At 45.3% G+C, this 14440-nt stretch overlaps 1 protein-coding gene across 1 annotated transcript in view; it reads left to right on the top strand.

Annotated features, from left to right (window-relative positions):
* LOC119164140 (uncharacterized) overlaps nt 1–14440 on the top strand; it is a 38639-nt gene that overhangs the window by 6387 nt on the left and 17812 nt on the right. The window contains exon 2 of the mRNA XM_037416250.2: nt 1797–1925. Coding sequence (XP_037272147.2) covers nt 1797–1925 — 129 coding nt within the window. The remainder of the gene's footprint in view (nt 1–1796; nt 1926–14440) is intronic.

Raw genomic sequence — 14440 nt, forward strand, 5'->3', positions numbered from 1 at the left:
ACGGGCGCACTGGGCTGTGACAGGCGTCGCCATACTACCAGCCGACCTTCCGCACATTCCACAGCCAATCAGATCAAGAGTCTGGGCGACGTCCTGCTACCGGAGGATGTCATGCTGTCAATAAGTAGTTTAAAATGCGTCTAGCTGAGTCACAGTGTGGTTTTCATGATTCCATGCCTTCTGTCGGCCTGCGATCTCTGAGGCTGTGACTGGGCGAATCTCGCTGTAATGTGTGCTTGGAAGAGCGCTGCGATCGCCAGAGATGTTGGCATGTCTCGGGAGTTGAGGAGGAAAGGCAGTGATGAAGAGGATGGTATAGATATAATTGTTCATGGCGGCCTTCGTACACAGTGTGCAGCTGTATTTGTGGTGTGATTGATTTGATGCTCTAGTGTGAACACTCACAAAAGTTAAACCGTTTTTGGATTTCTTTAGAGGGGAAGCTTAAAGAGCCAATAAACTACCCCGAGGTCCAGAAATTGCTATGAAGAGAAATGTGCACACTTTTGCTATGTGCATATGTTGCCGCAAGGATTATCCGAATACGTGCTATAATAAGGAAGTCGCAGGGGTTCGAACATCCATTTCACTGCCTCACCACCCTTCTCTGCCATAGGGAGGGGAAAGGCGTAGCCCATCGTCACGACTTCGCCCACTTCAGCAATTTGATGCGACGTTCAAAAATATTACAAAATTTTTACCACCACAGTTGCTGACTTCACAGAACTTGCATATGGCACTTCATAGGGTTAATCAGTGGAAGAGAACTGGTGTTCAGCTGGTCAGCCAGTTGAAATTAAGTGGTTACCACCAGGTCAACCAGTTCAACACTTGCAGCATGATCTCTTTACAACTAGAATGTTTCCTATAAAGGCTCTGCTCCAATTGGAAAGTCTTTTCCAATTCGGATGTGCACATTCCAATCGGGAGGCCAATAGGAATCAACTCTTCCAATTGTGTACCAAGTGGTATGTGTGCAACCAATTGGACTGACAAGCATTCCAATTGAGAGACCAATCGAAAACTGGTGGACCTATTGGAATGACCAATCGGAATTGTGTGATCCAATAGGTCCTTCACATTGAAGCGTTATATCCAAGTTGGTTTCCAATTCATTCCATTTTGGATCGATTGCTAGGAACTGGTATAAATAATTGGACCCATTCACTTTTTTTTAATGGGTGGAGCTATCGCTGGCTAGTGGCATGTTTGCATGTAATGGTAGCAAAAAGGTAGTAACAGCATGTGAAAGTCTGTTCTGTGGCTTATGGTATTCACCAGCCTTGTACTATTCTGCACTGTTCATCTGCACCTCTTTTGGCAAGATGCTTTCTGCAAACTTGAGGAAACGTGCTTGTACACTGTGCCCGTGGAATGAAACCTGATAATTTAGGGTTAAGCAGTGCAGATGCCTCTGTTTCTACTGTCTTCAGCTTTTATCATTGCAGTATAATTTAGACTCGAGTGCTCACGTAATCTAACTTTACATTTAATGTTCATATTTGTCGCGACATGGTTTGGTCATTTTGAGCCATACTAGTCGTTATGCTAAAAGTTTAGATTTTACATTTTAACCCGTGAACACTTTAAAGAATATGCTTGGGCAGTATGCTCTCACACAATATACTTCATTGCAAGTTTGCTCTGGTATTTGCACATGACTCACCTTTCTGCTTGCAAAAATGCTGAATGTCTTGCGTAAAAGTATTTCTCGCGGAAGGATTTTAACATTCATCATATGTAATATGTAACACCATTAAATTGTGGATTCGTTGATGAAATTGCCTGCTTTTCAGAGGCTGTCGAACGAGGGCCCGTAAGTTGGGTCAAGGCGAAGATGCTGGTTCAGCTCCGCCGCAGGACCTTGGTCAAATCCCTGCTGCATTGGACACCACTACTAGGCGTACAGCCCGGTTGAAACACTCGTAGGTTTCTCCATGGAAAGCTCTATCTATGTTAGTTACCACTAGAGGATCTTTTCGGTGCTCTCCTGTCAGTGGTCTTCCTTCCACAGCTTATTTTAGAAGCTCACCTCGTGTTTAATTTGGCGTGTTCTGAACACGCATTTGATGCAAGTTTTTCTCTGCAAAGCAGTTTACCACAGCTGCAGGCATGAGCAATGAAAATTATCGAAAGGCGCATGTTCTTTTAGTCTTCCTTATTTGCAGAAGCATTAAAAATTGCTGTAGCACAGCAGCCACCGTGATGCAGAGGTGGAAGTGCTGCACTAGTCTGAAGCAGGACGGCGCAGCAAAAGCAAACTGCTTTGTTGCGCCAATACTGCTCCTAAGCAGACTTTGGTGCTTTCATGTGCCGTTGTCATTCGTGACATGGCTCGAGCAAGCGAGCCCCTACTATCATCTTCAACATGGCGTGCTTTTGCGTGCAGCTGTGATGCTGATGATGGTGCGAAAAAGCTAGCTAACGGTAAAGGGTAGGAGACAGCTAGCTACAGTAAATAAAGTGGTTGTTCAGCCATTTTTTTCCAATGGTGGAGACAGAGTTTTGTGAACACTTCACTTCTCTTTCCTTTTCAATCGTATGTGTAACCTGGTGTACTGTCAATCTGAACATTGTAAAAAAAAGAAAGGATGCTAAGGAATAGTTGGGTTTAACTAGGCAGTGCATTGAATGTCTTTATTTTCCTTTTGGATATCATGTCGGCTATGAATTTTTAAAGAGAAAGGGTACTGACACAAAATATTGTGGGTGAGACAGTCTGCAGAAACGATTCCCGTGAACATGCGCTTGTCATCTCCAAATTATCAACAGCAAATATAGCTTCGAAGGTGTTTTAAATAATTTTGAAGTTTGCATAATCAATGGACTTTATCACGCTATTGACACCCTCGAAGAGGACTCTTGGGGACCCCCTACTCCCTTAGCGTGACAAAGCTGCAGCAAGTTATGATGACATCATAGCTTCTTTTGCTCCAAGAGGTTATATTTCAGCAGCTGCTCGAGAGTCCATGGCCATGGCGCACAAGTTGAGTTTTGTGTTTGATTACATTGATGTCTAGTTTCCTGGTCGAAAAAACTTTTAGGGGCGAAGCTCCTTAAGGCGTGGGCTGTGCGTCCCCTGTATGTAGCCACCTCTCGTTTAGTTCTTGCAGTGTCCACTAGATGGTGGCACCGTCTCCTGTATGTTGCCTCCTCTCGCTTAGTTCTTGCAGTGTTCACTAGATGGCGGCACCGTCTCCTGCATGTAGCCACCTCTTGTTTAGTTCTTTCAGTGCTCACTAGATGGCGGGACTTGTAGCTGATGATGAAAAGATGCAAGATGTTATAAACTAGACGGCGGTACTTGTAGTTGATGATGAAAGATGTGAGATGTTATAAAATAGGAATGATGTCACATATGGCACGTGTCATTGGTGGAAGGCAATCGTTCGATTTAGTGCGGCGACGTACGCTAGGGGGGAGCATTGTAATAAAATCGAGTGGGCAAAATGTACGGAGGATTCATGGTTTACCAGGTTTTCCTCTAGAGCTTCGCTCACTCATCATCATTCACTTCGTGGATATGGCGGCACTTTTTTTGATCTGATCAGCACAGAAGTGCTTCGCAGCTCTGTGTTCTGACATGGTCAAATGTTGCACCAACTCGGTAGTGATGGACGCACCCGGTGGCTTGTCGTTTTTGATACCGAAACTGACACTGGTTAGCAATACCGAGCCTTTAATTGTGTCGTGCGCTGCCAAAATCTGTCTCGTGTTATGGCTAACAGGGCCCCAGGAACACATTACAGAAAAAAAAAATACGAGGCCATAATTTTTGTGTCAGTACCCCTTTAAAATTCATATTACTGCAAAATTTGTATCAACCATAATCGTATCCTAGAGATTCTACTGGTTTAAAGCATGCAAAAGTGCATTACTCATTGCAGTATAGACCGCTAATAAAATAAGTCGCGGGAGTCTCGAATATCCGCTCTATAAGCGGTACCACACTATAACTAATACTATCTATTTTTTTTTTTCAAGGACCGCACTTGCGTAAAACGTGTATACTGTGCAGCCTCGAGAGTTTGAGAATCGAAGCATGTGATGCGCAGTGCACACAAGCATATACATTTCCAAATAAAAAAAATTAACTTCCAAAGATACGTGCTTCTAATGTGATAATGCGAAAAGGGGGGGGGGGGGGCTAACGGAAGCAAGCACCATCACAGAAATTCGCAGACTACTTCTCAGACTGCCTCTATTAGTCGCATTACAAAGAAGCTATGTTGAATTGTGTCCAGAACTTCACGCGCCGAAAGACTCCAATCGTTCAATTTCACGGGCGCGCACACGATTTAAAAAAATCGCAGTCTGATCGTGAACCACCAATAGAGTGCTACATGTGCCACACTCGTTTTCATTAACTATATGTATCGCTTCCCATGAAGTGCAGCCACCACAAAGAGTTTCGTTAATTCCGTACTAAACCACAACCTACAAATGGCAGGTAACCACCAGCCCCCCCCCCCCCCCCCCCATCCTTCTTGAAATTTTTTTTTGGTGCTGGGGGGGGGGGGGGTGGCTACTCGATTTACTGTCGTCACTGTCTTCACTTTCAGACACAAGATAAATTCAGTGATACCTCGTTAACTCGAAGTCTTAAAAACCAGGGGAAATTTCGACATAAGCAAAGTTGTGCTAATCGCCGGGAAAAATGAAAGCTTTTCAGAAAAGCGCTACTGCTTACTGGCTCTTAAGTGGCAGTTTCGAATTTTTCTTCTCGTGTGGGTTTAAAAAAGATAAAAATAACATACAAGAGACTTTAACCAGCTGGGTTTTGCCGCACTGCCATTTTATTTAGTAGAGAAAATTGCCCAATACTCGTCTGCTTTGCAGTCATACTCGGACCTAGCAAAAAGTCCTCCAGCTGCTTGACAAAGGGTTGCTTGACAAAGTTGATATGTCACTGGGCTAAGAAATAGCACACTTCGTGTTCGTGGAAAGTATTGATGTAGTGGCAGGGTCGGATAAATAAGAAAAAAAAGTACTGACTTCAGGCGTGGCAGTATTGTGCGAATCTTGTGAAATGGCCTGGCAAGTTATCTGCAAGCTGACTCAAAAATACTTCAAGATAAAGAGAAAAATGTACATGGGACGTATAAAAAAAAATGTTCGGTGCCGCGAAAAACTTCAACCTAGCTGATTTTTCGCAATGGGCGAGTTTGAGGTAGTTAGTAGTTAGGTATTACTGTATATTATGGGCAGAAACAGCGCACAAACTCACTGGACGAAGAGAAGAGACACAAACAAGCGCTGCAGGATGGCTTCAGTCTTGCTTCAGTTTATTAATGTATATGTACCCAAATTGTCATCACTCAAAGATCACGATAATGAATAGCGTCTTTTTTGTGTTCACGGGCCGGCTATGCATTGGTTGCAGTCATTGTTGCAGTCTTTTCATACATAACCATGTTCATGTCGCAGTAGACAACTACATCCTCTAGCGAATGCTGCCATGTAGTTGATGACGCACAATGTAAGCTGTAAAGGTACGCTTCTTTGTCTGAACGCTAGAGGGCGGTACCTATTCTGCTAGGAGGAGTTCTGCTCGTCCAAATTAGTTTGGGGACAGTTAGGGCAGGATGAGCCCTGCTCGTCTAAAGTAGCTAAAAAGTTTAAGGGTCGCCCATTTTTGCTTGTGCAACACTTTCCCCCACATAAAATAATTTATCAATTCCCCCCTCCACTTTTCAAATAGCCATGGAGCCATACCTGTCTAGTGGCATGTTTATATGTAATTGGAGCAAGATGGTATTAAACAAGATCTGAAACATTGTTTTGTGGCTTTTGATATTCACCAGCCACTTGTACTATTATGCACTATTCATCTGCACCCCTTTTGCCGAGATGCTTTCTGATGATTGATATGTGGGGTTTAACGTCCCAAAACCACTATATGATTATGAGACGCCGTAGTGGAGGGCTCCGGAAATTTAGACCAACTGGGGTTCTTTAACGTGCACCCAAATATGACCACACGGGCCTACAACATTTCGGCCTCCATCGGAAATGCAGCCGCCGCAGCCGGGATTCGAACCCGCGCCCTGCGGGTCAGCAGCCGAGTACCTTAGCCACTAGACCAACGCGGCGGGGCGAGATGCTTTCTGCAACCTCTGCAAACTGAAGGAAGCTTGCTTGATATACTGTGCCCATGGACTGACGATTTGGGGCTAATTAATGCACGAAACTTTGTTTCTACTGTTTTCTGCTTTCATCATTCCAATGTAATTTCGATTCGAGTGCTTGCATTATATACAACTTTGCCTCCATTTATCAGATAAGTAGTGAGTGACAAGACTTATATTTTGGCATAATGACTAGTATTGCTCAAGATATCTATCTGTGAGCACTTTACATTTGTGAACATGCTTGGGCAGTATGCTCACACACAATGCTTAAGGGCAAGTTTGCTCTGGTATGTGAATATAGCTCACCTTTCTCCTTGCACAAATGCTGAATGTCTTGTGTAAAAGTATTTTTCATGGAAGGACTTAAACATTCAGAGTACCAATAAATGACCCTGTTGAATTGTGGGTCAATGTGAATGCAGCCATTTGTGGGCTGTATTCGTAATTTTGTAAAAAGATCTATGTAGCATCCAAGTACTTAGGAGTAGTAACGAGATATGTAGACAGGGATACTGAAAAAAAAAAAAAAAAATGGGACAGGATGGACGCCACAGATGATATGAGGGTGCAGCAGGTACTCCATCTCACAGAGAAGCCAAATGGCCACAAGTAATGCCAGCAGGCCCAGATGTGACCACAGCAGGCGGAATCGCGGTCATGTGAGTTTGAGCTGTCGGTGTCATCGTGGAGGTTACATCAACGTATGTGGGCAGCGGCCTTGCTGGTGGAGCGACCGGCGCTGTCTGTGTTGTGATGGTTGCCAACTCCTGCTTTTCAAGATTCCATAGGTTAAAGGGTGTGGGTGGAGTTGAGACAGCAGTGGACCACTGCTGTTCCATGCGTCAAGGTTCTTCTCAGATAAGAGCTTTCAAATAGGAACGAGGCATAAGGCAAGGATCGCTGTTTTGTTGAAGGTGGGGGGACTGCCACTGGTAAAGGCATTGGCATGTCAAAATGACGTTTGCAACAGCAGTTGGATTATAAAGAGTGAAGGCGTTGAATGCAATTGTGCTGATTCTATTAAGGATGTGGTGAATGCGCTCTGCTTCCATCGTATCGCTGTTAGGATGGTTACGCAGGGCCAAAACATCCTCAATATACAAAGTGTAGGACTCATATGCAAGTTGAACACACGGGGCCAGCTTCTCTTTTGCAGTTTCTGAAGGGCCTGGTGATCATGTGAAGATCTGTTGCAGCTTAGTGGCAAAGGTCAACCAATTGACAAAGTCAGTTTCTTGGTTGAAATGCCACGTTTTGGCTGCGCCTGTCAGAATGGAAAGTAGCTCAATTTCTCTGCTTTAGTCTACCGATTGGCTGAACCCACATTGTCGTAAAAGTCGAGCCAGTCCTCGATGTCACCGCGGTGACCCGCGAACGTGAGTGGTTCACACTGAGGGCTGGTGATAGTGAATGGAGGGAGCGAAGCCGCAGGCATTGGTGCGATAGCGTTAAGGGTAGGTGTTGGTTCTGTTGTCTGCATAGCTGTGCAGGTGGCCGGCTGCAAGTAGCGACAGGATCTTAGCTCCAAGTGGGACACGAACTTATTAGGACATCGGGATCTTGACCCACCTCTATCACTCTCAAAGACGCAGGAAGATTTGACCATGCAAGGCCAGCAGAAGCGTTTATTTCATTGTGTCTGCCTAGGCCCATAACAGCAACGAGAGAGAATAGAGGTGATGATGGTTGTGTACAAGTAAAAACGATGCCGTGCGATAAATGTGCTTACAGTGCATATATGTATACACATACATTCGGGACGTGGCGGCGATGGCAAAAATTAGCCAAGAGTGTCCATATAATTGCTATCACAGTAAAAGCATTTTTTTAGAGCACAGCTGTTGCCGGTACGCGAGCGCCAGATAAGTCCAGGTGGCTGGCATCAAATAGTTTATTAGCCGAACTGCATGCAGAGGGTTTCTCAAGTTTCTACTGTGTCTTCTGTAGGAACTCCGAAGAACCAAGCAAAATTGAAGGTTGCTTGACTGTCACCACGGTGTAAGAATAAGTTAGGTGATGACACTGCGCCTGGCGGCGCGTTCAGATTTTGTTCGTCACCTGGGATGTTTCCGCTTGATGCGACAGATGGCGCTCACTGGGGAGTGACTCTGATCCGCGTGTAGAAGGTTATTGCTGCAGAGCCTTGCTTGCTTATTACCCTCGATGTACACATATACATGTATGTCGATAAATTAATACACTGTGACTCTGCTGTAATGAAATTGATTTCCTAGTTTTATGTGCAGCTTATTTGCTACCAGTGTTCTTGTCATATGAATGATCCGACAGCAGGAAGCATAGGCCTGCAGAGCGGTCGCATTTTGACGCGACGGCACTCGAGAGTTCGTTTCGCTAAAATTTTGGTGTCGCGTCAGCATATTTGGTTCAGAACAACAAAAAAAAAAATGCATTGTACAGCAGAGAAAATTTGAAGTGTTTGCAATAAGGATACCAGCCCGAGGCAAAGGCAGGCTAGCTATTAAGAAAGCGATAGCCTGCGTGCGTTTGTGCTTGTATGTGAGTGCATGTGTGCCTGCTTGTAGGCGTGTGTGTGTTAATGTGTGTGCATGCGGGCGCGCGTGGGGGGGGGGGGGATAATGCTGTTGCATTTTGTTTGCTTAGCAAAATCAATGAATAACTTCGCCAGTAATCTTTCAAGTATAATGTATCACGACACTTACACACATTCTATTAAGAACTTAAATCGACAGGCTACCCTTGCCAGTATTGCTGTTAGCGTTGCATAGATGACTCCATTGTGGCACTGGCAGTGTAAGCAGCATTGTATTTTGCGGGAAGAACGTCATTGGGTCCCGAAGGTCGACCCTGAGTTAACCCGTACCACACCCATGCCGCCATTGTCGGGCCAGTGCCATCAGCCATGCTTTGCGATATTTTATTAAGCCGGGCAGACTTCAACTTGACTGAAGCGCTTATCGGATAGTGAAAGCGAGCGCACTACCTAAAGCAGTATATTTTGTGCAGCTCGTCCCTTACGGCGCCGACGTGGGACGCCGACAATGGTATTTCGCGCTTGATGAGGCATCTAAGGCTATCTAATGGCTTCGCCTTAACAAACGGTGTTGTGCCATAAGTACTATGGTCGGAAGTGTTCCTGCGATGTTGCAAGACAGTGGCGATGAAGTGCCAGAGACATCTAAAAACGAGAAAATCTGGCCTGATGTCATCTTGCTTAGCAAACTACTTATAATGACGTGAATATAATGAACGTAAAAAAAAAAAACATGGGCTGCATCAGAGAAATAGTATGCCCATTGATTTCTGTTCAACAACATTTAATTTTTCTTGGTCCAAATAGGCATAGATGACTGACATGTGGGTTTTTGAGGTCCCAAAACCACCTTATGATTATGAGAGGTGCCGTAGTAGAGGGCTCCAGAAATTTCGACCACCTGGGGTTCTTTAACGTGCATGCAAATGGGAGTACACGGGCCCACAGCATTTTTGCCTCCTTCGAAAATGCAGCCGCCGCAGCCGGTATTTGATCTCTCGAACTGTGTGGCGGCAGCCGAGCACCTTAGCCAATAGACCACTGCGGTGGGTAATATAGGCATAGATGAGGCAGCTAAAAAAAATGGCATCCAAATTTAAAACAAGAAATTACTTCTCTGATGTGATAAGGAACTGAGTCAACAGCGCATAGGCCCACACTATCAGTGTGTCGGTGAGGAGCATCCTCCTCTTCACGAGGATGAGGCCCGTTACTGCTAAAGTCGAAGCGCTGCCTTTTGCATGTGTGCCTGCTGATTCATCATCCCCATGCTGTGGAGTCACTCTCTCCATGCGAAATAAATTTGGCATACTTTCAGCGGTCAGGTAAGGCACTTTAGATGCAATTGAACCTTTTGGCCCCCGCCGCGTAAGAGAAGTCGGCAGTAGAACCAGTGGTTTTCGCAGAGCTTTCCTGTTTCTTTCGCTGCGTAATCATGTATTTTGGGTAGCCTCGGTAAAATGGCAGGCACAGCATCTGAAGTAAGTGCAGGTTTCTTTAGTACGTGTAGCAAGACATTTCTCTTCTATTCTGTATGATACAGTATGTGGCAGAGATCGCTTCTTCCTGGAAATGCTTCATGCACACATAGTCAGTAGGCTCCAAGGCTTTCAGCTCTGGGAATTGCCCGTCACCACATACGCAAGCGCTCTGGTTCATGCGAAGCCTTGAAAAGCGACACACGCTCTGGTCAAGCTTCTGATACCCCGGCTTGCGATTTAGAACAAAACACTACTTGCCCATTTGGAGGTGCAAACATTGACAAGGCCGCTTACGCATACACTTGGTCATATGCCGCGTCAAGGTATACATGCGTTGATTCACAAATTGTGGATCAGCATGAAAAATGCACTGGCAGTGCTCGCAGGTGCAAGGCAACACGTATTGCATGCAAAATAGCATTTTTCTAAAAGCATTGTGTGCATGAAATTTGGCGATTTATAATTTCAGAATGAGCAGCGCGCGAATGCCTGGCTTACCATACAGTAGAGCCATCTCAACTCATGCTACAAAAACTAATCGTAGCTCAGTCATCGGCGAATACAATCTGCCCGCACCCTCTCCTTACGCGGAGCGGCGAGTGTCGGCACCCAACTTTTTCTTACACCGTGACTGTCACACATTGCAAACCCAGCTGTGATGTAATTGTCAGGCTTGGTGAAAGCAGAACACAAAAGTGCTTATATTGCCCGTTGTGTAGATTTCTCAGGAGGCACAGAAACTAAGGAATAAAACCGGCTATGGTATTCCCGATAACCTACACTTGTTATAAAGTGTGCAGACCAGTCCTTTTTTTCTTTTTCACAGGGCCATAAGCGGTTACTGAGGCGATTTCCTGCTGTTTCATTTTTTAATTTCATATTGCACTCTCCGTGTGGGCACCATGCCTTCACACTTGTGAATGGCAGATTGTGAAGCTATTGTAGAATTGAACTGTTTTACGATCAAGGAGGTTTAAAGAAATTTCTGGAGTGGAAATCATTGCCCAGTAGTGAAGCGGTGCTTATGGCAAGATGGCAGTTGCAGTGGCCATCTTACTAGGGGCATGGATAAGTATCACCTCGTACGCCCAATGAGTTTAATGTGGAAACTTTTTTGGGTCACATAGTGCCCTAAGTGCGTCTTAGTTTTCCTAGTTTTCCCGAGTAAGTCTCTAATTGCAGGCAAAGCTCTTTGGAGATTCAGTCACCGATAATTCTTTCTGTGTGTTATTTTATTGGGAACAACTACCTTTCAAATAGAACTAACGTAGCTTTTACACTAACAAATCAAAGCCACCTCATATCTAAGTCAGCACTACCAGAGAAGAGCATGTGTCCGTCATCTTTGCAGTGGCAAAAGCTGGCTTCACTTCTGCTGGCGAGGCATTGCAGCAGCTTCTACTGCAGCAATTTTTCTTTAAACCTCCTTGTTTACAACGTATGAACTATGCACAGTTGTGAACCTTTGGTCATAACACTGTACATAATTTTTCTTGCTGTACATGATTGTGAAAATGCATTAGAGACGTTAAATACCTGGTACTGAATGCCTTTATTAGAACCGCCTCCTTGTCCTGTTTTGTATGGGAATATGGAGAAGTACGGCCATCTCTCAAAACTCGAGAGACGTGTGCTAGATATGCTGAATGCGGGTGTGAATCCTCTCGAGGAACTACGTTCTGTTGATCGGCAGCGAGCAACATCGCCAGTGGGGACTAGTTGCTGCATTGCGAGCCGACTTCTGAAAGCCAGGCGAAGGAGTTGAGAGAAGCTTTGCCAGCACGCTGCCCTCCCATTGAGAACACCATAATCGTATCATCTTATGATGTTGCCTGAGCTTTTGCAAAAAAAAAAAAAAAAAAAAAAAAAAAAAAAAAAAAAAAAAAAAAAAAGTCGTAACTTGAGGAGAAGCAATTTTGCCACAGACAGTGTGCAGTAGCCCCTCCAGGCCGTCTACATTTCAAGCTCATTCGTCTGCACAAAGCAGATGAAATGTAGGTTCCGAGACAGATGCGCAGGAAGCTGTTTCGGCCAAGTTTAAAGAGAAGTGGCGAAGAGTGCCTTTCACGCCACTGGAAGAGGAGGCACTTGTGGCTTGAGTTCCGAAGCTTGTTAAAGGAAGCTGGTTACGCATAGTGACAGAAGCTGGCTTTTTCTAGAGGACAAGCAGTCAGCTTAGTGACAAATACTGGAACTTGAAGTTGTGTGGCCATCTGTATGCAATGAAGAAAATCGTGAAATCTAAGCATGAGGGTTGAGGACCCCTTAGAACATCTCTGAAAGTTATCAGCTGCTCTCTGGAAATCGCAACAGGAGGCAAAAGAAGCATTTCTAGGTGTTAAGAAATTTTTGTTTACTTTAATACCTTCTTTTTAAATGAAATGCTTTTTAATTTTCCGAGACAATCAAGAGTATTAAATAAGGCAGTTTAAAGTGTACTTTTATGTTTAGGTTGAAGAGTATGGAAACGTAGTCCTATCATTATAGGACATCGTTTGTTTCGTTTCAAACCGCCCCGCCGCGGTGGTCTAGTGGCTCAGGTACTCGGCTGCTGACCCGTAGGTCGCGGGTTCGATTCCCGGCTGCGGCGGCTGCATTTCCGATGGAGGCGGAAATGTTGTAGGCCCGTGTGCTCAGATTTGGGCGCACGTTAAAGAACCCCAGGTGGTCAAAATTTCCGGAGCCCTCCACTACGGCGTCTCTCATAATCATATAGTGGTTTTGGGACGTTAAACCCCACAAATCATCATCATCATGTTTCGTTTCAAACCACCCAGAGGTCGAAAGTTAGTTGTGTGGAAGTTGTGCACGAATGTACAATGAACATGTAGCTGTGAGAGTTTATCCAAACTGTGCCATAGTAGCAGAGTTGCACGTGTTCAGTGATTTAAGCACAGTGGTCGCTCCTTTCTTCACTACGCTCTGCTTGTTGGTAGGGCTTTTCAACCAAAATCGTTTTGTAAACAGAGTGCTCTTTCCAAGTGCAGGCGACGTACTGTAATCGCTGATGCGCTTTCCACAATGGCGTGCACTTCTGGTTGCCCTGACTTCCTGAACATTGTCTCTTCCTGGTAACCATTGTTGTGGTGCCGGCCCATGCTCTTGAGAGTTGTGCCAGTATGGACCCTGTGTTGCGTTGTACATGTGCCTTCACAGGATTGGCAACATGATGGACATGCCGTGCAACATGCCGTGCAATATGCCGTGTCGGAGCGCCCCCGTTCGAAATGACTTTATCTGCAAATAACCATCGGCAGTCTTTCTGTCGTTCGTGTTCTTCGTCGGAGCATTCTTGTTCAAGTGGTGGAGATGCTTGACAATCCCTTTGACTTCTCTTCATTCAACGACCTTGCCTGGAGCTTCGTTCGGGATGTTGCTTAGGCCAGCACACTACGATGTCTTGGTGACAACCCATCCGGCCCAACGACCCATCACCAACCCCAACCCTGCCAACAACTCCCCTTGTGAGCCTCCAATCTTCTTCGCTCTGCCTAGAGATGATGTCGAGGAGGCTCTCAACACCTACGACCGTGTCAGCACTTACGAGAGGATCATCATGCAACCCTCTGCCAGCTCTTGGTCACCACTTGTTGTTTTGGTGCAAAAGGGGGGATGGGTACGATTTTGTTGACTACCGCCCGCTGAACAGAATAACCTGCAAGGATGCACACCGATGCCCTGTATAGATGATGCATTTAACTCGTTTCAAGGCGCGCATTACTTCTCCAACCTTGACCTTCGGTCTAGATATTGGCAAATTTTCATGGACGCAGCAGACAAAGACCGCCTTTTTCATGCTGGATGGTCTATAAGGGCTCAATGTAATGCCCTTCGGCCTATGTTATGTCCCCACCACATTTGAAAGGATGATCCACTGTTTTTCACGGCCTCAACGGAAAACGTGTTTCTGCTTCTTTGACGATATGGTCGTGTTTTCTTCCGCTTTCGCTGGCCATACGCAACAACTAGACAAAGTTGTTGCAAAGCCTCGCAAATTTTGGAAAGCTATCAAAGTTCTGGGACATGTTGTAACAAGCATGGCATTCAGCGCGATCCGGCCAAAATTTTCGTAGTACTCGTTTTCCATGCCCCTTTAGCCCAAATGAACTATGCAGCTTCTTTGAACTCGCATCATACTTTCGTCGCTTCATACCAACTTTGCCACCATTGCCGCTCCTTTGCACAAGCTCTTTGCTAATACCGTTGCCTTCGACTGGAATGATCAAGGCGAAACTCATTCCATGAGCTAAAGCGCGCACCGACATCCCCACGGGTTCTGTGTTATTTGTATGACAAGGCTACACTCTGGTGCTAGC

This window comes from Rhipicephalus microplus, chromosome 8, assembly GCF_043290135.1.
Source record: "Rhipicephalus microplus isolate Deutch F79 chromosome 8, USDA_Rmic, whole genome shotgun sequence".
Classification (NCBI taxonomy): Eukaryota; Metazoa; Arthropoda; class Arachnida; order Ixodida; family Ixodidae; genus Rhipicephalus; species Rhipicephalus microplus.